Source organism: Myxocyprinus asiaticus, chromosome 38 (assembly GCF_019703515.2).
Source record: "Myxocyprinus asiaticus isolate MX2 ecotype Aquarium Trade chromosome 38, UBuf_Myxa_2, whole genome shotgun sequence".
Classification (NCBI taxonomy): domain Eukaryota; kingdom Metazoa; phylum Chordata; class Actinopteri; order Cypriniformes; family Catostomidae; genus Myxocyprinus; species Myxocyprinus asiaticus.
Window position 1 is genome coordinate 30,559,233 of NC_059381.1, and position 27,656 is coordinate 30,586,888.

The 27,656-nt window shown below is 37.3% G+C and overlaps 1 protein-coding gene across 3 annotated transcripts; it reads right to left on the reverse strand.

Annotated features, from left to right (window-relative positions):
* Window positions 1-32: 32 nt before the first annotated feature.
* mtmr1b (myotubularin related protein 1b) lies at window positions 33-27,387 on the reverse strand. Of its 3 annotated transcripts, XM_051677459.1 has the most exons (16): window positions 27,191-27,387; window positions 25,244-25,349; window positions 24,110-24,175; window positions 20,905-20,980; window positions 18,854-18,948; window positions 18,123-18,230; window positions 17,909-18,010; window positions 17,724-17,807; window positions 17,145-17,294; window positions 16,491-16,679; window positions 6,433-6,618; window positions 4,555-4,761; window positions 4,147-4,239; window positions 3,448-3,561; window positions 1,426-1,602; window positions 33-395 (listed from the first exon to the last, which is right to left on the reverse strand). In XM_051677459.1, the coding sequence occupies exons 1-16, from the start codon at window positions 27,238-27,240 to the stop codon at window positions 246-248; spliced, it is 1,953 nt and encodes a 650-aa protein (XP_051533419.1). In that variant the 5' UTR covers window positions 27,241-27,387; the 3' UTR covers window positions 33-245. The 3 variants fall into 3 exon arrangements, with proteins under 3 accessions (XP_051533419.1, XP_051533421.1, XP_051533422.1); XM_051677461.1 differs by lacking the exon at window positions 24,110-24,175 and having other exon boundaries at window positions 27,191-27,386; XM_051677462.1 differs by lacking the exons at window positions 18,123-18,230; window positions 18,854-18,948 and having other exon boundaries at window positions 27,191-27,233.
* Window positions 27,388-27,656: the final 269 nt, after the last annotated feature.

Consider the following 27,656-nt stretch of genomic DNA (forward strand, 5'->3'; position numbering starts at 1 on the left):
CTTCCCATACAGACTTATGCATAGAAAACACATAATTTAACAAAACATTTTTTATTTTGAACCGTAGTGTTGTGCGATTTAGCCAGTGGTTCTATGGCCTTCAGGGGGCACCAATGACCACATTAAGGTTGCATTTGTGCATGCACACATCCTTGTCACTCTTATGTCTTTTTTCGTCTGTGATGACAGAGAAAGTAACAAATGCTGGATGTATGGTCATCTATAAGACCAGTATTTGACAATGCTTAGACAGTGGTCTGCATGGGCACACCCTCATGCTCTGAGGAAGAGGAAAGAGAACGAGACGAAGCTGCATCTCGTTTCAGCTCCTCCACTCTCTTCTGCAGCTCTGATTTCAAAACCAACAACTCCTTCAGACTCTGATGAACAGGAACCTGACAACAAACACAAAACACTTGATAAATAAAACAAATTCATAAAAAGAAATAATAAAGGTTATTAAATATAAAAAATAAAAAAGGATGCAGTTCGCTGCAGTTTCCCAGTGAAATTTCCAGCGGGGAAATGGAGACGTAATCAGACTAGGTTTTTAATGTTAATATTAAATAGAGGTTTTAATGATTAAAATGTATCTCCCTAACATAAAACTTTAAACTAAACCTAACCAATAATGATCTAAAATCAAATGAGAGGTGAACAAAACCGACATCTTTACCCTTAAACAATGCCTAAACCTGACCGATAGTGTCTTATAAGATAAATTAGAGGTGAACAGAACAGACATCCTTACTCTAAACCAATGTCTAAACCTAACCGATACTGTTCAAAAAGATAAATGAGAGGTGAACAAAACAGACATTCTTATCCTAAACCAACACCTAAACCTAACCGATAGTGTTCAAAAAGATAAATGAGAGGTGAACAAAACAGACATCCTTATCGTTAAACAACACTTAATCGATAGTGTTGTAAAACCAAATGCAACATGAAAAGCAAATTTTTTTACACACTTTTGGCTCACGTGTCAGCTTGCATGTTTGGCTGGGTTTGAGCCTCGGTTCACCGCGTCCAAAGTCTAACACTCATCAGATGAGCTACCGCAGAAGCTATTCGCATTGGAATACGTGTGTAAATGTAGGTGGGTCACTAATACAAGCATTAAAATTTATCGTTTTTTTAAAATTATGCCGTATAGTAAAAGCATTTCAATATCATAACATATCAGTGTGTGAGTAATAGAGCGAAAAATAAGTGTTTATAAAGCCATTGTAGTCGTGATTTGTGTGAAATGCACAGTGTTGTAGCGCCCCTAGTGTTAATTTCACCAGGAAACTGCAGCGAAACATGGAATGCGTCACGTAAAAGTCAGTTTTCAAAAATGTTGTTATAGTAATGTTTATTCTATGAGACTTTTGTTTTTTTTTGCCTACATCCACTGAAGATATTAAAACCCATCATCCTCACCTGCGGCCTCATGCGAGGGTTCCAGCGCACGTAATAACTGACCCAGAGCTCTAGATGTCTCAGACTGGCCACTGGATACAAAACATGGTGCTCGTAGTTCACGTATAGCGGGTTGGTAAATTCCTCCACCTGACTGTTCACATATGACCACAGAGACACGGTCTTACTGTACACCTCCTGCAAAAACAAAATGTTTTAGTATCTAAATATCAATTTATTTCATTTGTTCAAATGACATATTTGCATTATACAATTGTGCAATATTTCAATGGGTCAATTTCGATTGACAAAATGTACATCATGTTGACACACAATGTCTTCAACAGGGTTCCCACACTTTGTTCTATGAGTTTTCATGACTTTTCCCCATTCTAGTCGGGTGATCATTAAAGATTTTTTTAAAACCAATGTATTATTCAGATTGATTTGCATCATTCGACTGCTTCATAGAAAAGAAAAAAGAATTCTCAACTTGGACATCACTATGGTTTGCAAGCAAGTTTTACTCTACATAAGACAATATTTAGCCGATAAAATAAGAGCAGATCATAAATAGACATATATACACTGGTGGCCAAAAGTTTGGAATAATATTCAGATTTTGCCCTTATGGAAAGAAATTGGTACTTTTATTCACCAAAGTGGCATTCAACTGATCACAATGTATAGTCAGGACATTAATAACATGAAAAATTACTATTACAATTTGAAAAAATGTTCAGAACTTCTTAAACTACTTCAAAGAGTTCTCATCAAAAAATCCTCCACGTGCAGCAATGACAGCTTTGCAGATCCTTGGCATTCTAGCTGTCAGTTTGTCCAGATACTCAGGTGACATTTCACCCCACACTTCCTGTAGCACTTGCCATAGATGTGGCTGTCTTGTCGGGCACTTCTCACGCATATTACAGTCTAGCTGATCCTACAAAAGCTCAATGGGGTTAAGATCCATAACACTCTTCCAGTTATCTGTTGTCCAATGTCTGTTTCTTTGCCCACTCTAACATTTTCTTTTTGATTTTCTGTTTCAAAAGTGACTTCTTCTTTGCAATTCTTCCCATAAGGCCTGCACCCCTGAGTCTTCTCTTTACTGTTGTCCATGAAACTGGTGTTGAGCGGGTAGAATTCAATGAAGCTGTCAGCTGAGGACATGTGAGGTGTCTATTTCTCAAACTAGAGACTCTGATGTACTTATCCTCTTGTTTAGTTGTACATCTGGCCTTCCACATCTCTTTCTGTCCTTGTTAGAGCCAGTTGTCCTTTGTCTTTGAAGACTGTAGTGTACAAATTTGTATGAAATCTTCAGTTTTTTGGCAATTTCAAGCATTGTATAGCCTTCATTCCTCAAAACAATGATTGACTGACAAGTTTCTAGAGAAAGCTGTTTCTTGTTTGCCATTTTTTACCTAAAATTGACCTTAAGACATGCCAGACTATTGCATAAACAAATACAAAGACAATGTTAAGATTAATTTAACAAACCAAATAGCTTTCAGCAGTGTTTGATATAATGGCAAGTGATTTTCTAGTACCAAATTAGCAATTTATCATGATTACTCAAGGATAAGGTGTTGGAGTGATGGCTGCTGGAAATGGGGTCTGTCCAGATTTGATCAAAAATGACTTTTTTCAAATAGTGATGGTGCTGTTGTTTACATCAGTAATGTCTTGACTATACTTTGTGATCAGTTGAATGCCACTTTGGTGAATTAAAGTATTAATTTCCTTCCGAAACAGCAAAATCTGTACATTATTCCAAACTTTTGGCCGCCAGTGTGTGTGCATAAAATTTCCCTGATATTTCCAGATATTCCATGACAGTGGGAACCCTGTGCTAAAATATATACAACATCAATACTCAACTTTGTTGAATGGACGAGAGTAGCTAAGACATTGTTACATTTCTCCTTTTGTGTTCCGCAGAAGAATATAAGGGTGATTTTGGGTGTCCTGCCCCTTTACGCTTTCTTTTCTTTTAAACTGACCAATGAAGTGAAATGAATGTGCATGAGTTGTTCTTGCCTTTAACACTCGCTCCTGCTCACTGTTATAGAGAAATGTCCCAAAGAGGCAGCTGTACAAGTGATCAAGAACAGTGATGAGAAACAACTCGTTGAATTCAAACGCAGAGGGAAACTGTGGAGAGAATAAAAAACAAAAAGACTTAATGGGACATTTTAGGATACTATATACTGTGCTGTTTGTGTGAAGTGTCAGCAGTTCAAATGCATTAGAACATTATAGCGTTCTGACACACAAATGTTTACGTACTGTATAATAACTATAAAATAGTCAGGGGTATTCAAATCAAAAAGAGACTTTTCAGACTTTTCATGCACAGCTAACAACTAGCTTTTGATATTTTTATCTGATAAAAAAAAAAAAAAAAAAAAAAATCTTTTTAACATTTTAAAACATACAAAAAAATTTTATTCTCCCTCTTCCTCTATAATCCTCCAATTCAGTAATGAAAAATGAGCTTTTTTCTTGTCCTGAAAAGGTGAATTTGCATATTGGCTGTTGTTAAACTCACCACGGATGTTGTTAAACTCACCAATGAGTCTTGTTAAATTCACAGCTAAGCTTTGCTTAAAGCGTGCACTGATGTAACAGGGAGCACAACGATTTGATCAAAATCAATCAGATGGCTGAATAAAAATATTTGGTGGGCCATCCAGTTGAAAAGCCCTGTTACATAACATGAACGTGAGGTTTCCTCACCTGTCGGGTCATTTGCCAGACACAGTCTATGAACTGCACAAAGAGAGGGGAGCGCTCAGAGTTTGCATGATTCCCATCTCCATGTCCCACACGCTAGCAGACAGACAGAGAAAGATACACTGAAATGTTAGCACACTTTCAATGCATCCTAATTTGTTGCCTCCAGTGCAACTATTATATATTTTCTACCTTCTTCAAAACAGGGTTAAACTCAAAATAAAAATGCAAATCGAATTCAATACATTATCAATAGTATTATCTCAATTCAGTCATTTTTAAGGCACAATACAATCCATTGCCATTATACTTCTTAATAATTCAGTTTCTATTCAAAAAACTTTTGAAATTTGAATTACATCTAGGGAAGTGTTATTAAAATGAGAAGACTAGGCACAAGTCATTACGGACCGAGGCAAAGCGGTGTCCGAAGCTCAGCCACTCCTTCTCCAGCAGCACCTGGAAGCCCCTGAGTGAGCGATAGTGGGCATCCAGCATCAACATGGCCAGAGACGTAAGCTGAGCTGTGCGGTCCCAGCCATCACTACAGTGCACCACCACTGACGTCTTACCTGACTCGATTCGGTCTGCGATACGCACTGCACCTGCTAGCAAGAGCTGGAAACAATTTTTTGAAGAAGCATTTTGTTATGATCAGACATCATAAATTCTTTTTCTTTGCTTTAGTTTCTTTAATGACATAAAATCCCACATTTACAAATGTTTTTGCCTTAATTTCATGTCACGAGATGTACACGAAACAATGAGGTCTGATGTTATTTACGTGTCGCCATATTTGATGTGGCCGTTGAATAAATGAGTTGATCACTGATTTGATTTGACTGAACAAAGTGATTGTTTGCCTTCAGAAGATTAGGAATATGCAGCATGGACTACTTCAATTACACTTTTGGGTGCTTTTGTAAAGGAATGTTCCAGGTTCAATGCAAGTTAAGCTCAACTGATAGCATTTGTAGCATAATGTTGATTAATTCCGGAAAAATATTTTCGACTCGTCCCTTGTTTATTTAAAAATCACGGTTACAGTGAGGCACATACAATGGAAGAGAATGGGGTTAGACCGTAAGCGTTAAAATATACACTGTTATAAAAGTAAAGCCACGAGACATAAACATTGTGTTAATATGATTTGAGTGTGATAAAATCTCTGTTTTACATTATTTTATTGTGATAAAATCGCTAAAAGTGTTTACCGGCATTGAGTCGTCATGAAAACAAAGTTGTTATATTGGATATACGTAACTTTACACTGATAAGTTTAGTAAGTGATTTTATCACACTAAAATCATGTTAACACATATAATTGAAAATATTTTCCTTGGTAATCAACATTATGCTACAAATGCTGTTGATTGAGATTAACTTGTATTGAACCTGGAACATTTCTAAACTGCTATTGTATGGAAATCAGCAAGAGGGACAATCTTTAAAATTCCTCCTTTTGGGTTCGGCAGAAGAAAGAAAGCCATATGTGAGTAAATCATGACAGAATTTTCTTTTTTTAAACAATTCCTTTAAAAAAATGAGCTTTGATGTAGGTATGACTTTAAAGAGATAGTTCATCCAAAAATGAATATTCTCTCTTCAATTACTCCCCCTCATGCCATCCCAGATGTGACTTTTTTTCTTCTGCTGAACACAAATGAAGATTTTTGAAGAATATTTCAACTCTGTAGGTCCATTTAATGCAAGCGAATGGGTACCAAAATTTTGAAGCTCCAAAAACCACATAAAGGCAGCATATAAGTAATCCGTAACACTCCAGTGGTTAAATCTATATTTTCAGAAGCGATATGATGAGTGTGTGTGAGAAACAGATTATATTTAAGTCCTTTTTTTTTACTATCAATCTCCACTTTCACTATCACATTCTTGTGATTTTTTTTTTTTTTTTGATGATTCACACTGACATGCATATCGTCACCTACTGGGCAGAGAGAATTTTAAAAAATGACAAATATTAATCTGTTTCTCACACACACTTTTCCTATCACTTCAGAAGATATGGGTTAAACCTCTGGAGTTTTATGGATTACCTTTATGCTGCCTTTATGTGATTTTTGGAGCTTCAAAGCTCTGGCCACCATTCACTTGCATTGTATGGACCTACAGAGCTGAAATATTCTTCTAAAAATCTTCATTTGTGTTCAACAGAAGAAAGTAAGACATGCACATCTGGGATGGCATGAGGGTGAGAATTTTCATTTTTGGTTGAACTTTCCCTTTAAAATGAACGTTACCATGACATGAACAAGTCCAAATTCTCACCCTGATGTATTCCAGCCAGTGCGTAGAATCCACAGAGGAGAACCAGTGTTGTTGGTCAATGGCAGGATACACCACCTCCTTGAGTTTCCTCAGTGATTCCCTCATCACATGAATGTTGGGGATCTCCAGAAAGTTCAGCTCTACGTTGATGTAGAAACTTTCATTCTCATATCCTCCATCTTTGGCCTTTAGAAGAGGAACCAGGTATATATGCATTGTTGACCAGCTATTTTAGGAAGACCATTTCTGACTGTCAAACTTAGCAAAAATATTCGTGAAAATCCTTTTCCTTATTAATAATTCTGCACAGGTTTGTTTGCTCTCATTCAAATCGCATTTCAAGTCACCACAAATGATGCTTGGTTGTAATTTGTAAGAGAAACATGCTTTGACATGCTATAATTATAACCCAGAGCTATCTTGAGCTATCTTGAGCTATCTATGATCTTTCTATCATTTTTATCTTATCTAAACCTAACTGAATTCCTAAGAAACTTTTGCAAGCCTTGTCTTGTCCTCATTTCAATTAACTGGGAATTAATCTAAAGGTTTATGCTGAGGGCAGATTCTCCACAGAAAGTAAATTTTAGTCCTAGTTGAGGATTAAACTAGGTCAGTTAAATCACTATTGAAACTCACTTGGTATTATTTAGTATTTAAGTAATTTACGTTTTTTCAACTTCGGGCACCTTTAGCACTGTGGACATACAGAAAGTCTTTTTAAAACATTTTTCAGACTCTCACAATTAGTTTATTTTTAAAATGTGTCTACTAACAATGTTCAACAGTGTATATACATGCATCACAGGAGATTTGTCATAGTCATTTTTTCTGAAAGTCGTGAAAATTCCCACCACAGTGTAATATTTGGCACATCTTAAATTCTGTATTGTGACAAATGGCCGACTCCTTTGTCTTGCTAAGGCTAATTACTTAGCTAATATTTTATTTCACCTAAATGCACACAATTAAATAATATTTTCACACTTTTTACATAATTTGGATAAATTGTGATAAATTGTGTAAAAAAACTAATAAGAGCAAAATTCTTTGGTGTGGTGGAAATGACACCACAATTGTAATATATATATATATATATATATATGAGAGAGAGAGAGAAATTATTTTCACACAATATTTATTGAAACGGGTAATGTTAATTTCACTCTTAGTTTAGATAATCATAGTTTTTAACATGTAAAAATTTGTATGTTCATAATGGATTTTCAGTTTATGGAAAGTTTGGGTCCGGTACAAGGCTAAAACAGTAAAATTTATATACTGTATAAAAGGCATTTAAAAAGCATCAAAAATGTAGGCCTGGTAAACAGTTTTTATGTCAGTTTTAATATGATCTTAATACTCAAATGCTTTAAGTTGAAGAAACACCCCATATACCCTATAACCTATGTAACACCCTATATATATATATATGTATATATATACACATACATATATGTGTGTGTGTGTGTGTGTGTGTGTGTGTGTGTGTGTGTGTGTGTGTATATATATATATATATATATATATATATTACACACTATATATACACCAATGAGACAAAAAATTATGACCACTTACAGATGAAGCAAAACATGTCTAGGTCTGGGTAGATTAGATGGTAAGCAAATAATCAGTTCATGAGGTCAGCGTGTTGAATGCAGGAGAAATGGGCAGGAGTAAAGACCTGAGAGACTTTGACAAGGGCCCAATTGTTATGGCCAGACAACTGGGTCAGAGTATCTCTGAAACGGCAAGGCTTATCAGCACTCCCGGTCAGCAGTGGTGAGTACCTACCGGCAGTGGTCCGAGGAGGGACAAACCACAAACCAGCGACAGGGTGTTGGGCACCAAAGGCTCATCGATGGGCGAGGCCAACGAAGGCTATCCCGTCTGGTCTGAACTGACAGAAGGTCAAGTCAAGTAATTTTTATTTGTAAAGCGCTTTTCACAACACACATTGTTTCAAAGCAGCTTTATAGAAAATCATGCATTAAAAAAAAAATGAAACCATAATATCTATAAAGTCTGAGACTGATCATTGTGTAGTTTGATTAAATATAATTGTAAATTGTGTATAAAAATTAAATAATTAAATAATAATTGTATTTAGAACCCCTGTGAGCAAGCTGAAGGCAACTGTGGCAAGGAACACAAAACTCCATAAGATGTTGGTTAATGGAGAAAAATAACCTTGGGTGAAACCAGGATCACTGTGGGTGCCAGTTCCCCTCAGACTAACATCATGAATATAATGCCAGTATTAGTTATTTATATGCAGTGCAGGTCATGGTTTAAGCTTAGTAAACTAAGTAAGTGTTAAGGTCCAGTGTTTAAAAAAAAAAAAAGATTTTTTATAAACTGTAAGATTAATGACTAATGTCTTTGAAGTCCATCCTGGATTAACTGCAGAGTTCACATAGATGCATTGTCCTTTGTTAGTTGGCTGATGAAGGCTTTTGTTGGCAATTAAATGAGAGTCTATGTATTCCATTTCAAGAGTGTATTCCATCAATAGACAAAGATGATGCAGGCAGAGATCAATGAGATGCATCGCTGTTCAACCAGCAGGTCATTTCGATGAGGTTCGGTGGGGTCCATAACAAGTCCAAGGTTCAGGCAGTGGCATAAGAAGTATCCGATGTCTTAGAGTTGGAGTTGGCATCGGTTCATCCTCTGAAGTCCATTGTAAAAGACTGAAGTGATGTCTGGCTAGCACTGGCTGCATTTAGTCATCATCACTCAGAGACAAATAGTAGTGGAGTCCGACACCAAGCAGGAATGGAGCTGGATCTAGACGGCTCTGGTGACCTCGGATATGAATCCAGAGGTTGAGACATGGAAACAAATAGAATAATATTAGCACAGATGTCATTCAATTTTATGCAGAGTTATAGATCATGATAGATGTTTCTGGTTCCGGCAGACCTAACTAAAGCAGCCTAATTGTGAGTTGATGGATAAATTAGGTGTATGCCTGGCTAAATAGATGAGTCTTTAGTCTAGATTTAAACTGTGTCTGCGTCCCGAACAGTGTTAGGGAGACTATTCCGTAGTTTAGGAGCCAAATAGGAAAAGGATCTACCTCCTTTGTGGATTTTGATATTCTAGGAACTATAAACAAGCCAGAATTTTGTGATCGTAATGAATGTGATGGAATATAGTGTGTCAAGGTCACTTAAGTACTGTGGAGCTAGACCATTCAAAGCTTTGTTTGTAGTTAACAGAATTTTAAAATTAATACGAAATTTAACAGGTAGCCAATTTAATGACGATAAAATGGGGCTAATATGACCATATTTCTTGGTTCTAGTCAGCACTCTGGCAGCTGCATTTTGAACCAATTGAAGTTTATTTATTGAACTTGCTGGACATCCTCCCAGGTCATGAATGCATGAATTAGTTTTTCGGCATCAGCAACAGAGAGCATGTGATGTAACTTAGCAATATTTCTGAGGTGGAAGAATGCTGTTCTACAAACATTGGTAATTTGATTTTCAAAGGACAGATTGCTATCAAAGATAACACCCAAGTTCTTCGTTGTAGAAGACGACGTAAGTACAGCCATCGAGAATCAAATTATATTTTAGCTGCTTATTTTTAGAGGTTTTTGGCCCAATAATTAGCACCTCTGTTTTGTCGGAATTGAGTAGAAGGAAATTTTTGGCCATCCAATCTTTGATTTCATTGATACACTCTGCTAATTTGGAGAATTGTGAATTTTCGTTGGGTTTTGAAGAAATATAAAGTTGTGTATTGTCGGCATAACAGTGGAAACTTATTCCATGATTTCTGATAATATCTCCCAGGGGAAGCATGTATAAGGAGAAAAGCAGAGGCCCTAAAACTGATCCCTGTGGCACTCCATTTTGTTTAATTTGACAATTCCTCATTTACACATACAAAGTGGTAGCGGTCTGATAAATAGGACCTAAACCATGCTAATCCACGTCCACTAATGCCAACATAATTCTCCAGCCTATTCAAGAGAATGTCGTTATCTATCGTGTCGAAGGCAGCACTAAGATCTAAAAGCACTAGAAAAGAAATGCAGCCATGATCAGATGATTAGAGCAAGCCATTTGTAACTCTGATAAATGCAGTCTCTGTACTGTGATGAGGCCTAAATCCTGACTGAAATTGTATATACTATTTCTCTGTAGAAATGAACATAGTTGGGAGGACACTACCTTTTCTAGTATTTTCAAAATAAATGGTGGATTTGAAATCGGTCTGTAATTAGCCAATTCTCCAGGATCAAGCTGTGGCTTCTTAATAAGCGGTTTGATAACTGCCATTTTAAAGTTTCTTGTGACATGTCCTAAGGATAGCGAGGAGTTAATAATATTAAGAAGAGGTTCTGAAATTACAGGGAATACCTCTTTTAAGAGCTTAGTTGGTATTGGATCTAACATCCATGTTGTGGCTTTTGAATTTTTGATAAGTTTTGTTAGCTCTTCATGACCTATGACAGTGAAGGATTTAAGATGCTCGTGAGGAAAATGATGAGACAATGTTTTCTGAGGTGCTGTGACAGTTGATTGCATAGTTCCAATTTTATTTCTGATTATTTACATTTTATCAGTAATGAAATTCATGAAGTCATTACTATTGTGCAGCGATGGAGTATCTGGTTCAGTCGATGCTTTATTCCTAACCAATTTAGCCACAGTACTGAATAAACAGCTAGGATCGTTGTGGCTATTTTCTATGAGTTTGCTAAAATATGCTGACCTGGCAGCTTTTAGTGCCTGTCTGTAGCTACAGACACTATCCTTCCATGCACCGCAACATACCTCTAATTTTGTATTCTTCCACTTGTGCTCCATTTTCCTAGCTGCTCTCTTGAGAGCATGAGTGTGATCATTGTATCATGGTGCGGGGCTTTTCTTTAATCGAAGGGGGGCGACACTATCAAGAGTGCTAGAGAAGACTGTATTTATATTTTCTGTTCTTCTAGACTTTTTGGCTCACTGAGTATGTGAGACAATTCTGGAAGATTATTAGTGAAGCTATCTTTAGTGATCAAAAGAATAGTTCTATCTGAATGATAGCATGGTGTAGATTTATTTACATTAGCTGATCGCAGCAAACAAGAGACGAGGTAATGATCTGAGATGTCATCGCTCTGTGGTAGAATTTCTATAGTTTCAACATCAACTCCATAAGACAGAATTAAATCTAGCGTATGATTATGGCGATGAGTTGGTTCTGTCACATTTTGTCTGACTCCAAGGAGTTGAGAATATCGATAAATGCTAATCCCAATGTATTACTTTCATATAAGTCACCAACAATTAAAGCTCTATCTACATTAACTACTAGATCTGATAGAAAATTTGCAAATTTACCAATGAAATCTGAGTACGGCCCAGGTGATCTATATACTGTAGCAAGGGCAAAATACAACAGAGATTTTTTATTTATATCTGACAGTGTCACATTAAGCATTATTAGTTCAAAAGCCTTAAACTTATATCCTGTCCTCTGAGTAACACCAAAAATTTCCTCCTCCTCCACCTCCTCAACCCTTCAGATGAGGCTCATGTTAATAACAATAACCTGAGGGAGTAGATTTATTTAAACTAATATATTCATCCGGTTTAAGCCAGGTTTCAGTCAAACAGAGCACATCCAAATTATAATCTGTAATAATTTCATTTACACTGAGTGTTTTTTTTTTTTTTTTTTTTCCAAGTTTGACCTTAATCAAATTTGTTCTGAATTATTTAGTGAAGGGTTTGTGTTTGGTAGTTCAGGGAACAGACATAGTCTCTATATGATATCTAGGTGATACAGTCTCTATGTGTTGTAATTTATGTGACCTGTGTGATGTCTCAAGGCAGCTAGCAGACATTTGGATTAGCCAGTTTGTCTGCTTCCTGACCTGGGCCCCAATTAGTCAAATACTATCACTATTAGGACTAGGAGCCAAAATTACTAGAGAGAGGCCCCTTCCTTGGAGGGATGGAGTCAGTCTCTCTTTAGCAGGTCAGGTCTCCCCCAAAAACTCTTCCAATTGTCTATAAATCGTATGCTATTCTCCGGACACCATTCAGACATCCAGCCGTTCAGTGACACTAATCTACTATAAATCTCATCACCACGATGAGCAGGGAGGAGCATATTACTGTGTCTGACATCGTTTTTGCAAGTTCTCACACCTCCTTAAAATTATCTTTAGTGATCTCTGACTGGCAAAGACGGACATCGTTAGTGCCGACATGAATAACAATACTTGTAAATTTGATCTGATGTCAGACACCCGAGCCCCCGAAATGCATTTAACAATGGTGGTTGGAGTCTCTATTTCCACAATCCTTACAACAGAATCACCAATTATTAAGGCTCTTTCAATATGATTCTCAGTGGGTGCATTACTGAGTGGGGAGAATCAATTGGAAACCCTAACAGGAACGGAAGAGTGGTGTCACTTTGCTGAGTGAGTATGCTGCCGAGACGTCACCCAAACAGCCTGCTGCGGGGGCTCTTCAGCCGGAACCAAAGTGTGTGTGTTGCTCGCTGTTCTACCCACATCCGAAACAGTACCTACCGGCTTCTCTTTCTCACTGACCTCCACTTGCACTCGGATGCGTGTCTCTAAGTCATTGTGATGAGGAGGAGGGCGTGGCCGGGCCGTGATGGTGCACGGCCGGTGCTGAATCAGCTGATCAGTGGGAGAGCGAAATAAAGGGGAACCAGAGGTGCCAGTTCGAGAGAGCGAGAGAGAGAGAGATGCGTGCGGCCACGTTGCATGTGTGTCTGTGTTTATGTTTGTTTTTTAGTTAAGTCTGACATTAAAACTTGTCTTGTTTGTTCAGCCGGCTCCCGCCTCCTCCTTGCCCATCCTTAAACTGTTACACTCATTAACCTTCTCTGTCAGCCTGACTAATTCCTTACATTTATCACATGTGATTCCCTCACTGCTGATGGAAGAAGCTATAGTAAACATGTGGCATGCAATGCAAGAAGAAATAACATATTCCATGACTTACCGCAATTGTTTGTTGTTGTTGTTGTTGTTGCTGTTATGGTTGTTCTTGAGCGGCGAGGGTCTGAGATCAATGTGGTTCCTGATCAGTAGATGTTTGAGATTGATGCAATAATCCGTGTAAAACATGGTGGAGAAAACAAATGCACGCAGTCTAGACGGGCGTTTTAGACAAAAGGAAAAAAAGAAAAAAGAGAGAAAACGGGTGTGCGCAGTAAAATACACGCAGTTCAAACAGTAGAAAAGTGGAAAAAATTCAACGCAGCAAAATGCCAAAGGATATAAAGATGAACGTATGAGAATAAGCAATGTTATGGGAATTGGGCATTCCAAATTGGGGAGAAAAAGGGGAGAAAACAATAAAAAAAAAAAAAAGAATAAGCAATGCTAAACAGGCTAGCAAGCTACAAACACTCGTGCTGCGTGCCGTCAGCAATCAGAACAAGAAGGTCTACTGTGGCACAAGTCACAAAAAATTTTAATGATGTTTGTGGGAGGAATGTGTCACAACACACAGTGCATCGCACCCTGCTGCATTCCTGCGTTTCTGCCTAGGCAGGTCGGTGCCGTTTTGGTGGCACGCAAAGGACCAACAGCATATTAGCCAGGTGGTCATAATGTTTTGGCACATCAGTGTATATACAGTATATATTTATATGATGTTTTTTTCTTTTTGGCACCATTCTGAGTAAATTTTAGAGACTGTTGTGCGTGAAAATCCCAGGAGATCAGCAGTTACAGAAATACTCAAACCAGCCCAACTGGCACCAACAATCATGCCATGCTCAAAATCACTGAGATAAAATTTTTTTCCCTATTCTTATGGTTGATGTGAACATTAACTGAAGCTCCTGACCCATATTTGCCTGATTTTATGCACTGCAGCCACACGATTGGCTGATCAGAATCGCATTGATGATTGTTGGTGCCAGATGGGCTGATTTGAGTATTTCTGTAACTGCTGATCTCCTGGGATTTTCACACACAACAGTCTCTAGAATTTACTCAGAATGGTGGCAAAAACAAAAAACATCTAGTGAGCGGCAGTTCTTTTGACGGAAACGCCTTGTTGATGAGAGACGTCAACAGAGAATGGCCAGACTGGTTCAAACTGACAAAGTCTACGATAACTCAGATAACCGCTCTGTACAATTGTGGTGAGAAGAATATCATCTCAGAATGCTTTTCTGAGATGTGGGTTGGCGCCGTTTTGGCGGCACAAGGGGGACCTACACAATATTAGGCAGGTGGTTTTAATGTTGAAGCTGATTGGTGTGTGTGTATATATATATATATATATATATATATATATGTATACACACACACACACACACACACACAAATTACACACACTGTAAATATACATAAATATATTAATTGTCTTTATTGATATACCATTTAAAAATTTGGACACATTTTACTGAATGTATGTTTCTTACAGTTTTTAAAGACTTATGCTTAAATACTTAAATTTAGTTTTGTAGGAAAAACATAAATTGTGCTTATGTATGTTTTTCTTTACAACACTTCAATTTTTAGCCAACAAGTGTCCAGCATTTTTACAAAAAACTAATATACATATACTTTTTGTGATTTATTTTATATTTATCTGTCCTGCCTTGTAACGTACACAAGTTCAAAACAAATTTACTTAAATTTTGTCCACAACACAATAACTGAATAATTTGTTTTGTCTTAATACAATCAGAAATTCTGGTGTAAAAACAACAAGTCTTTATAATAACACATTTATTTTTCTATACTGCAGTATTATATCGTTTTGATGACAATGGTAATATAAATAATGAGTAGGTGTGTACAAACTTTTGACTATTTTTTTAATAACATTTAATATTCATAATTGTCATGATCCTGCCTCTTTCATCCTGTTTATTTTGGTGTTGGCAGGATTGTGACAGATTCCTCTGCCCATCTCTCAGGTTGTCCCATGTGCTGTTGTTTCCCTCTCTCTCTCCCTCATGTTTCTCACAGGTGCTGCTCAGCAGCGCAATCACGGCGGGTTCACACATCCACCATGAGCGTGGTGTGAGCGGGGCGGTCGTGTTGGACGTTCACATTCAACGGTCGCGTCTCTTCTGTGAGAAACAACAGCGCCTCTGCACAGAACATAAAGTTATCTATGGGGTCCTACGACAAATTGTTTCTTTAATAAGGTCATAATAAGCTGAGGTTATTGGTGCTTCAAGGACAACAGCAGGCAGTCACGTGCACTTCATATTTATCAGCACACTTGGTTGTGATTTGTTAATGTTGTGTCTATACTGTACACCTGTATAAACAGAATGGCAAAAGGTCCGGGAGTTTATTAATTCTTTATTTATTTTATTGAGTTTACTTGCATGCAGATATATAAATTGTAGTGTACTATAGGTTCGGTTTGAATAATTCTGATTTGCTTTTGTGTCTTTTCTATAATCTCCTGATTATTTTAGTTGTACTGCACCCAGATCCACTGAGCTCAGCATGAGCCGCGTGGCAAAAATTGGCTCAATGCCAAAACTATCCGCTCACTGCTGCGTCTGGAACGCTTCTGGGACACTTCACCTCGCGACTTACGCTTGCTGTGTAAACGGTGTCATCTGTTATAATGGGCGGCGAAACAAAAATGCACCACTCACGCCTCGCTCACGGAGGATGTGTGAACCCGGCGACAGCACTTTCGCGCTGCTCGTGATTATGGGCAGCACCTGTATCCTATCTCCCATTCCTCTAGCTCTCCTTTGTCTTGTCTTGTCTTACCCGCCAGATCGTTGTGTTTTTTTTCCCAGTCTAGTTGTGTTGGTGCTGTGCATTCCAGTTACCCCCAGTCGGTTTGTTTTCAGTTTTATTGTTGTCTTCTTTCATTTGTACTCCCTCGTGTTTTGTTTGTAAGTTGTTTTGTTTATTTTATTTTTTTCACCAATAAAACTACATTGCCATTCCTGCATCTTGTGTCCTTCCTCAAAACCGTGACTCATAATATATATTGATAATATTGGAAATATTCAGAACATTTCAAATATTCATAATATTTTTACAGTATTTGTTGGTTAAAACACTGTTTCTTACTTTGTTGGTGTCAGCCACAGTGCTTTGGCGAGCATCAAAGATACATAGCTTGTGAGACTGGGCGTTGGCATCGAGTATAGTCTGCAGGTAGCGTTCATCCTCCCGGCAACGGCGGTCTGATGGACCCACCTGAGGCTGACCACAGCGAACTATAGCCGCCTGACTCTCTGGATGAATCCAGGACAGCACCTGAGGTCATTATAAGAGATAATTTTAGTGCTTATGAAGACAATAAAGCATAAACAGTTTCCAAAAAGCAAATGAAAGGTGTGGTTAGGGGGGTTTGACGGTTATACCATGTAACAGTAGTGTTATCCGGTAGAGATATTTTTTATACCGTATATACTGGAAGTAAGGTTGTCACATGGTAGTCAGTTTCAGTACCAATACCAGTGAAAGTTAATATTTCTATATTAGTTGTACTATTACTACTACTAAAAAAACTGCTGTGATAAAATTATGATTGAAAACATACAGTAGATGGTGCTAGGAAGTTATTTCAATTGGTCTTATAAATAACTGTTTTAGAAGAACCTACAAAATAAATCTTATATTTTTTATCTTTACATAAAATTATATATTTACAACAACAGATTTTGATAAAAAATTGAGGGTTTATTGATTCCTAAACATTTGTCCGACACAGAAGCTTACAGGGAAACGACGTTTGGCCCTGAAGGCCGCCACTCTCTTCAGCTCGTCCTCTGTGACGTTTGAAGGCAGGACGAGCAAGGCTGGATACGTCTCACACACTTCATAACTGCTGTTGACTTTACTGATGATCCAACTCTCATTTGGCAGACCCTGTTATCACCCATAGCACACACACAAACAGCAGCATATGTTCAACGAGGCTTTGTATTTATTGAACAAATGCTGCTTTAGACTAAATGATTTTCATCAAGACTTACACTTTGACCTAACTAAGCAAGTCGTCAAGATATCTTAATGCAAATCCAGAGCAAAGTGACACAATCGCAGCCATATTTGATGATTAATACACAACTATAGCATATATGTTCAGCAAAATCCTGGGCGGAGCTATAAAACATGATGCATAAAATAGAAAAAGAAGCTGTGTACCGATGAAGAATAACTCCTTTTGTGGAAGAAGGTCATAGTGTTTGATATGAGTAATGATGACAGAATTTTCATTTTTTAATGAACTATCCCTTTAACATAAACCTAAATGATACATATCAATTCTCTGTGATTGGTGGTATGAAAATGTACCTGTCTCTTGTACTCTGCAGCTGGGTCGTAGATTTTCCAGCCATCTTCTGGAAACCTCTCTCTGTACTTAAAGGCAAAGAGAGGCTGAAAGCAGAGAGAATTATACCAATAAAGACAATGAAATGTCTTCAGTTCCTCCCAGTTACACTTGTGTCAGATATGTGGCTATTTCTGAAGGGTCCTACCAGGTTGTGGGAGAGAGGGAAAGCATACTTTGACATTATTTCAAACACCTCCAAATTGCTCTGTCCTTCCTTTTTGTAGGCAAACCGGGGGTTTCTCAAGTCCTGTGAAAGGAACACAAATTAACAATTAAAAGTCTGTGTCAGACAGGAAAGTGCAAGAGCGCCAATGAGGGGTCCAAAAAAAGAGATATGAAGAGAGAGAGTTATCTTTTGCCTTGCACACTATCTCTAGTCCTTGAGTGTTTTCTCCGTGACTCTGAACAGCGATGGACTCCAGTCGGCTCACTGCTCCGAGATTCACATCCAACACAAACGGAGGATCCTTCACCAAACACAAACAGCGATAACAACCGACCAAACCATTGAAAACCATTTGTCCTCGATGAGATTTAAGAAAATACTCTGACACTAATATTATCAATCAATTGGAGCAGACAAGGCTGCTTGTGTACAGAGATCATGGCTGTATCGCAATTTGCATACTTCTACTATGCACTCACTTCACTAGTAATGGGAAAGTACATACTTGTACTTGAATATAGAAAGACAGTGCAGCAGTATTGGGACAAACTAAACTGTCATCCAATTGTATTCATTAATACCACCTTGAACTGCTAGTTTGTTTGCAGCATCTAGCTAAATTACCTTAAAATTCAGAGTTACTTAAATTAACACATTTAAAAAAATGTCATGACAGCTTCAACCTCGCCTTTATCGCTATTTTTCTAAACTGTAAAGGTCCATAGAGAACCGTAGCACATGGGGTTATGGATAATATTAGCCAAAATAGCTAATTCTCTAGAACTAGCATAGCATCCAGGAACCTTTGGAATACTATTTTCAACAAACTATGATTTGGAACCCACATATAGGATGGATAGTATGCAAACTGGGATACAGCCCATGTCTAGATGCTGGCAAATAACAGGTTAAAGAGTGTGTTACCCGAGCAAGACTCTTAAAGTAGAGCTTGTAGTCAGTGATGGTTAGAGTCCCCCGCACAACCCCAGAAAACGGACAGATATACATCACATCTTTGACTGTGAAAACACCACAAAACACACATCGGTTACTTCAGGTTGACATGTGTAGCAAGTTTACATTTATACAGATATATTTTGTGATTCCACTTGCCAAGACCATATTTGGATTTCATTTTTCTTTCTTTCAGCCGAGTGGGTGTGTATGTGCTCTCTCAGTGGTAGGTGGTGATCAAATTAGTTTTAGATTCTGTTTATTACATTTGCATATAAAAATTATAACATTATACTGTGATGTACATACGTGTATTTTTTTGGGCATTTTTCTTCCTTTAAAGGGGTGATGTCATGAGGAATAACATTGATATTTTGACATTCTACTATAAAAACATACTGTCAATTTCAGAAAAAACTTAATACCTAATGCAATAAAAGCATTTATTGAAACAAAGCTGCAAAAACACCTCGTTCTCTACTTCCGCAACTACCCTTTGTCATTTGGGGGCACATTAATTATCGCATAATTGACCCCGCCCACTGGTGCTTCAGTTCATAAACTGAGAAAGAGCAAGACAGACAGGCCTAGTGTGGCCTAACTTTTCCTGAACACCAAAGGGGACCCATCGGTACTATTTTGAAATATTTTTCAATATAAACATGCACTACACAGAAGCCTTTGACCGCTGTCATGTATCTCGCCACTTTTAAAATACGCCGTGTCAAGTTACAACTCTAAAAAGAAGATGCCACTGGGTCTCATCAGCTTCTGTGGGTCTTGCTGTTTTGAGCACAAACGCGTCCAGGACTCGTTCTTTCACTCATCTGCACTATTTTTAATTGTTGGTGTATATAAACATGCATTAGATTGACATCTTTGACCATTTTGATGCATTTCCAGCATGTGTGGAACACCAACTCCAACCACTAGCAAACTACACTGAAGAAATAAAAAGGAAAAATGCAGGTTGTTCGATTTACTTAATCATATTATTTGTGATCTACACAACAAAATTGCGTTTCTCTTCTAAACTTGTTTTCTTTGCTTTCAATTAATGTAATTCTCCAAAATGTGCACTCTACTACATTACATTATGTAGGGTGAATGTGAACTAATCAAGTTCAATTACATGGGAAAGGGGATTTGGGCAGGGAGTTTGTAGTTCCCAGCAAGCTTTGCATGGGACTTGATGCAGAGAGAATTGTTTTTTTTAATTAAGTGTTATTTTATGCATTTTTGAGCAAGATGACAGAAGGGGGAGACTTAGTGTTCAACGTTGTTCTTTTGGTATTTAGAACCATTTATGTTACCACTGTGGTGAAGAGTGGAGCTTTAGCTTAGGTTGAGGACATGTACACAAACACCCTGCTGTAGATTGCTTTACTCTAAAAGCAAAAACTACTTAGCATTTTGCATGTTAATGTATGCTACTGCTAGCTAAAATTTAGCAAACTAGCTTAACCTTACAACATAAATCAATAGTGTGGCAGAAAAACATTATGAAAAACTGAGTAAATGAATCATGTTAGGGACACATATAAAATCACTTTGAGGCTACTTAATTGGGTCATTTAAAAATAACTTTATTCCATTATGTTGAAATTATGTAAACAAATTATGTCTCCTGACAAAGAATTTATAAGATAAACCATGAGTCAAAATATGTTAATGTAACTTAATTGATTCATGTGGAACCGATGTACATGTTTAAATCATGTAGATTCAAAGCATATTTTTTTTCAGTAAAGAGATTTTTTTTAATGATCATAACTGTAATTAATTATGACCTAGTGACCTTATTTAGCATTACCAAAACTACTTATTAACACTATATCATATTGAATCATAAATATTATTTGTATATAGAAATCGTAAGATGACAGTCTTAAGAAGAAAACGCATTTGAACCTGTGACACGGGATATGGTTGGCTTGCTATCCTTTATGATCCTGTATTGATACATCAGTAAAACTATGCTAAACTGTGAATGTTGGTGTGGCATGTGTCAAGTTTCTTACCAATAGCCTTGATCGTTTCTCCAAGTACACAAGGAGCCTCCTCCATCTGAGCTTGCTTATTTCCTTCTCTGAGTGCCTGCCACAATACACATGGACACACAACTGAGAACCAACACATTTAGATCTGATTACAACTACCACTGGATCTCGAGACATATTCTTCTGTCAAAAATGCAGATATTCATTAAACGGTAACACTTTCCAATAAGGCTGTATTTCTAAACATAATTTTTACATTTAAAGTGGTATATGTTAACATTAGTTAATGCAATATGAACTAAAATTGAACTAACAATACACAATAGAATTTTGATAAATTACAAAGGTTGCCCTTATAAGTATACGTATGAGCAATAGTAATAGATTCCTCAGCCACTGATTAATAATAGTGTCCCCATCTGTCGTTTTCACCGTTGGGAAAGCGATTGTTCTAGCTTTCTGGCTGGCGGTCATTTTCATCGTTCCCATTCGGCCAGCCGTCACAGGCTGCCCTTTCACCATGGGCCCCAGTGTGGCTGCACACCCTGCACTGCCTATAGTTGTGCCACTGTTTCTTGTTTTTTTATATTTTTTTAATGGAAGCGATTCCGATTAAGAAGCAGTTCTTGGTTCCCAGCCCTAAGTAGTAGGGGAGAGTGGGGTAAAATTAGCCTGTGGGTAAGTTTACCCACCCCCAGTATCTAGACAACTCTACATATTTTTGTCATGTGTCATTGTAAGCAGGAAATATCCATCCTTTATATCTGGCTGTAAAGAAGAGAAGCACATGGGAAAAGAGGTATGTTTTTATACAAAAATTTGTTTTTTGCTGGCCATAGTAAATTAGTTACATTTGAGGTTTACTGACTGTTGTGCTAAAGCAAATATATTCAGGAAAAAAATGACATAAAATGCATGTTGGTTTATATTGGCATGTTCTTTTGCAATAGAAAGATGACGTTATAGGAAATTAAAAAGATTCTACTATAGCATTACATTCTCCTATGACAAACAGGATTAAAAAAAAATCTGCTATGGCATTACATTCTCCTATGACATCATAGGAACTTACAAATATTCTACTATGGCATTACATACTCCAATGACGTCATAGGAACTTACAAATATTCTACTACGGTATTACATACTCCCATGACGCCATAGGAACTTAAAAAGATGTGACTATGGCATTACGTTCTTCTAAGAAATCATAGGAACTTAAAATACTCTACAATGGCATTACATACTCCTATGACACTGACCAGGTGCAATTTACCCCCCAACCTGGGGCAAGTTAAGCCAATGGATACATTTTTTTAAAAGGCCATATTTTTGTGGCTTTCTGTCACAAACTCATTTTTATAATATCAAGTGATAGCAGACACCTTGAAATAAAGGTAGCTCTATTCATTTTACCTCTGTCTAATTTTTTCTTGTATAGGAGACAACCTATGTAGAAATAGACTCATCTTACCCCACTCCCCACAAAGGTATTAAGAAAACCTCTACTACAACACATACACAAAAATCTGATACTGATGTAGAAGATGCTGATGTAGAAAAATTTAGGAAGTTATATATGCGGTTTCCAACCCCTCAGTGTCAGACACATACAGTACAACAATACGCTGTATGTGGTTTCCCTTTACCACCACGCCCAAACATTAAGTTCCCTCACTGCCTAAAGAAAACAGTCAATATCTGGGGCTTGGAGCACAGAAGAAAATTTGACAGTATAAAAAGCATGCTGCAGATGGCACAAATTCAGCAAGAGCAGAATATTTAAGATTCATATGTTCTGGATCATTAACTTTGCCAGAAGGAAATATGCACTTCTTATTCTCAGGAATCTCAAATGACTGCACTCAATTAGAAGAGTTTTGTGCAAGCACAAAATTAACTAGATTCTAAGCGACGCTTACTTGTGCAAAACTCAATGCCACAATGCAAGGATGTTCTGAGTGGTTGCCAGGGTGCTACTTTGCTGTTGATAAGGTCTTTGGAGTGTTTTATACCATGTTGCTATGTGGTTTTAGGGTGTTCTGGGTGGTTTCTCACTGGCCCGTGATTTTCTGGTGCCTAGATATGGCTCGGGTCCCTGCCTTATTGTAAAGTCTAAGGGACTTTTGAACCACAAACTACTAGTCAATGTTTGGCCCTGAAAGTTCAGTCCCACAATAAGCCAAAAGGAGATAAGTGTAATGTGATGGAGGCTCGTGGGTAAGATCCACCCACAGTGACAGAGCAGTTTGGCAGCTTCATAGACACAGAGGAATAAGAGAATTCAGTCATTCTATTGCAGTCCAGCTGAAGGACAATGACGGCACTGTGGATTTCCACTGGCTTGACCTTCACAAAAGACAAAAGATCTATGCAGATCTGTTCAGCATTATGTTAATAATGCCCTGGAGAGATGGCACAGGGTGGTGATATTTTATGATGGCATATGAGTCAAAAACATCCCATCATATATTCAGTGATCTACTCTCAATACTAAAGAGTTCTTAAAACTGATTTGAGCACATTTCTCGATGTTTCATTTAATTCTTGTTCCCTTGTTTAATAAACATAGTCGACTATAAGTGAGCCATTTATAGGTTGATTTAACCTAAAACTGTAACACTGTAGCTCTGTTGTGCAATCAAAACATTGCTCTGTTTGTTTGAGCAACCCATCCAGCCAGACACATGCTTCAAGTGCACCAGGGAAGCTCCTATGTCCGAGTCAGACATTTGTTGTTACGACATATCATGCATTCAAGTGGGAAACAAAATACAGAAGAAGCCAAACTTTAAAAATACACTGAAATGAAAGATGGCAAAATCTGTTTCTCAGCACACCTATCATATCGCTTCTAAAAATGTATCTTAAACCACTGCAGTCATATGGATTACTTTTATGCTGCTTTTATGTGTTATTTGGAGCTTCAAAGTTCTAGGTACCATTCACTTGCATTGTGTGGACCTACAGATCTGAGATATTCTTCTAAAATCGTTGTTTGTGTTCAGCAGAAGAAAGAAAGTCATACACATCTGGGATGGCATGAGGGGGAGTAAATGAAGAGAGAATATTCATTTTTGTGTGAACTATACCTTTTAATTGACATTTTCACATATCAGGTGGCAAGTTTTCTGTCTGTGTAAATCCCCAAACAATAGCTAAGTACGCACACACACACACACACACACACACACACACACACACACACACACAGAAAGAGACTTGCCGAAGAGGGGGCAGTCTGCTGAGGGTCACTGTCCAAGAGAAATCCTTTAACCTCCACATCACAGTCCTGAACCAGAAATAAGAAACACCACAGAACAGCACAGAAAAACAGAGAAGGAAAACAGAGTAGAGATATTTCAGCGCATGTACCGATACCAGAAAAATAGTAGTAGGTAGTGCAATCATTTGAAGACAAAGAGAACTACCGGCATTCATGCAGGTGTAACGCAAGTAAAAGTGTCTAAAAAAGGGGTCATATACATTTGTTCATCATTTGAAATAGTGAGACAATCATAGTGAGACGTTTTTATTACGTATTTAACAGATGGTCTTTCTTAGACAGATGAGTTTTGAGTTGTAATACTTACAGTGTGTTTGTTTATTCATAGTACAATGAACTCTTTCATTTCAAGAGTTCAAGGGAAATTAAGTTTCTCATGATATGACCCCTTTAAAAAACAGAAACAGAAATAGTGTCTGAATCAGTCAGATGTTCTGCATGAACAGAGAAGTTGATCTAATTTTAAAAGAAATGCACCAAGGAGAGCTAGAATTTTCACTGAATAATGACTTACATGTTGGTCTGTCCTCACACAATCGCTATTGTATGGCTTCAGAACACTTAAAATTCATTCGGACCACTTTAATGATACTTTTAAGGGTTTGGAACAACATGAGGATGAGTAAATAATGGCAGAATTTTTATTACTACTCTAACAGTAACAGTGAAGATAAAATGAAAAGAATTCATTAGCAATGGGTTTCAGAACAAAAACAACCACTGCCTAAATTGTGCTGCCTCTTGCATAAGAGAACATACATTTGAAGCACTGGGTGGAGATTTCTGGCAATGCATAAACAGAAAAACATGAACCTGTTTTGAGTTAGTGAGCATATACCCGTTTCGTTTGGTCATATTGTTTGCTTCTGTATGCAGTGTTATTACTGTACTGTGATGAAATATAACTGAAAAAAGTATAAGGTAACCAGGGTACAAAGCATCAACATCCAAATAATGAAAGACAGCAGTTCTGCTTTATGTAATCCTCTTGCAATTTAATCCAAATGAGACATCTGTGATTAATCTCAACAGAATAAGTGTTTTAAACACACACGCCAACCAACACGACCGTACCTTGTACTCTCTGGAGATCATGTCTGAGCTGATGGATCCAGAGATCTGACTTGACATTGTGGCTGCAATCAGCTGTTTGCACCATTCAACATGAGCCCCTGTGGGACTACAATACACATGCGAGAAGTGTCAGTGAGTCTAATAAGTAACATCAAGGGTGCACCAAAATTATATTTAGCAAATTGGTCAATTACCTGATGCTCATTTTTTAGTTATTCAAAAATATGCAAATTCACATAAAAATATACACCTTTACTATGATGTAAATGCTTTCAATTTCTGTATAAATAAAAAGCATAAATTCTTGAAATAAAAAGAAGAAAAACAGAAATGTTTACATAAGTAAATTGGAATAATCTTTTATTATTATTTCTTTAAAAAAAAAAAAAAAAAAAGCAGTGAAACAACTTTGTTATAAAATATTATTATTACTTTTGTCCACCAAATCATTGTCAAGTGATGTAACTGACCTGCAGGTAGCCATTCTTTTCATTATTTAGACCCTGATGACTGTGTGTGAAATTTTAAAGAAATACCATATTTTTTGTATTTTTTATGAAAAGTCACATTTATTTTTATGTCAAACATAGTAACCTTAAAGAGACAGTTCACCCAAAAATGTCAATTCTCTCATCATTTACTCACCCTCATGCCATACCAGATGTGTATGACTTTTTTTCTTCTGATGAATACAAATGAAGATTTTTAGAAGAATATTTCAGATCTGTAGGTCCATACAATGCAAGTGAATGATGATCAGAACTTTGAAGGTCCAAAAAGCACATTAAGGCAGCATAAAAGTAATTCAAACAAATTCAGTGGTTTAATCCATGTCTTCAGAAGCAATATGAAAGACGTGAGTGAGAAACAGATCAATATTTAAGTCCTTTTTACTCTAAATTATCCTCCCTGCCCAACAGGTGGCAATATGCACAAAGAATGTGAATCGGCAAAAACAAAAGAAGAAAGTTAAAGTGAGTGGAGATTTATAGTAAAAAGGACTTAAATATTGATCTGTTTCTCACCCACACCTATCATATCATTTCTGAAGACATAGATTTAACTACTGGAGTCATATGGATTACTTTTATGCTGCCTTTATGTGCTTTTTGGAGCTTCAAAGTTCTGTCCACCATTCACTTGCATTGTGAGGACCTACAGAGCTGAAATATTCTTCTAAAAATCTTTGTTTTAGTTTTGCAGAAGAAAGAAAGTCATACACATCCGGGATGGCATGAGGGTGAGTAAATCATGAGAGAATTGTTTTTTTATTTTTTTGGCTGAACTATCACTTTAAGAAATATTCTTGATATTCATGACTTAAACTTCATAATATTTGTAAAATATACTGTATATAAGGTACATTTTCAATTTAAACGTTTTTCAAATAAGAATTAATGATGAATTTGTGCACGCTTACACGTAGGCTTTTCCAGGTACAAGGAAAATCTTGTAATACCTGGTTTCACCACTTGACATTTTTAGAAGTAATAAAAAATGTTTTTTTTTTTTTTTACATGCTATAACTGTTTTTCAAAAATGTATGAAACCAACATGAACACAACGATTAAATTTCTACAAACTTGACACATTTGTCACATAAGATTTTTCAAAGATTTCTCATTTTTATTATCCCGAACAACCTTATTTGTCAGTGACCCAAATACTATCTATACACTGTATCCTTCAATGATATATCATGAAAAGTAATCAGAAGTACATATTTTGATAAAGAAGGATTCTTCTCAGCATGTTTGGTCATCATGACACAACATAACATTCAAACACAGTGCGCACAATGCTTTAATTCCTGTATGTGTGCGTTTCTTTCGCATCAATTCTGATAGGGAGAGTGACTGAGTTCACTTCTAGACTGCAAGCGAGCGCAGCGCGACACGACAAAATAGAAAACTCCCATTAAAATGAACCAGCGCGGCAATGACTGACCTGTCTGGAGTATCTGCGCTGGACTGTGCGGAGCTCGACCGCTTGTCCATCCTCCACCGTAGGCAGACAGAGGCGCGATATATCACACTCTGCCGCGACCGTGTTGCATAGCCACCGATTATTAACGCGTCTGCTGCTCCTTAAAAGCTTTCCTTCAAACTTTGTGACTCTCCACTAGGCGAAACCACGAATCCTACTATGATGAAGGCTTAGCTTATGAATATCAATTAGGTTAGTGCTGGTTAAACTTCGAATGGCGATGAACTGCTTATGAATATTAATTAGTGCCTGGTGACGTTGCCTTGTTGTCGTCCAATTGCAAAGACTCGGGTGAAGAATATTAAAAAACATGCCTTCACAGCAGTAGAATTCAGAAACTCGCATCGCCACGCCAGCGCTAATAAATATCTACAAACTACGTTACCCAAGATGCATTAGTGGGACATGTGCAACGTTTGAAAACAGC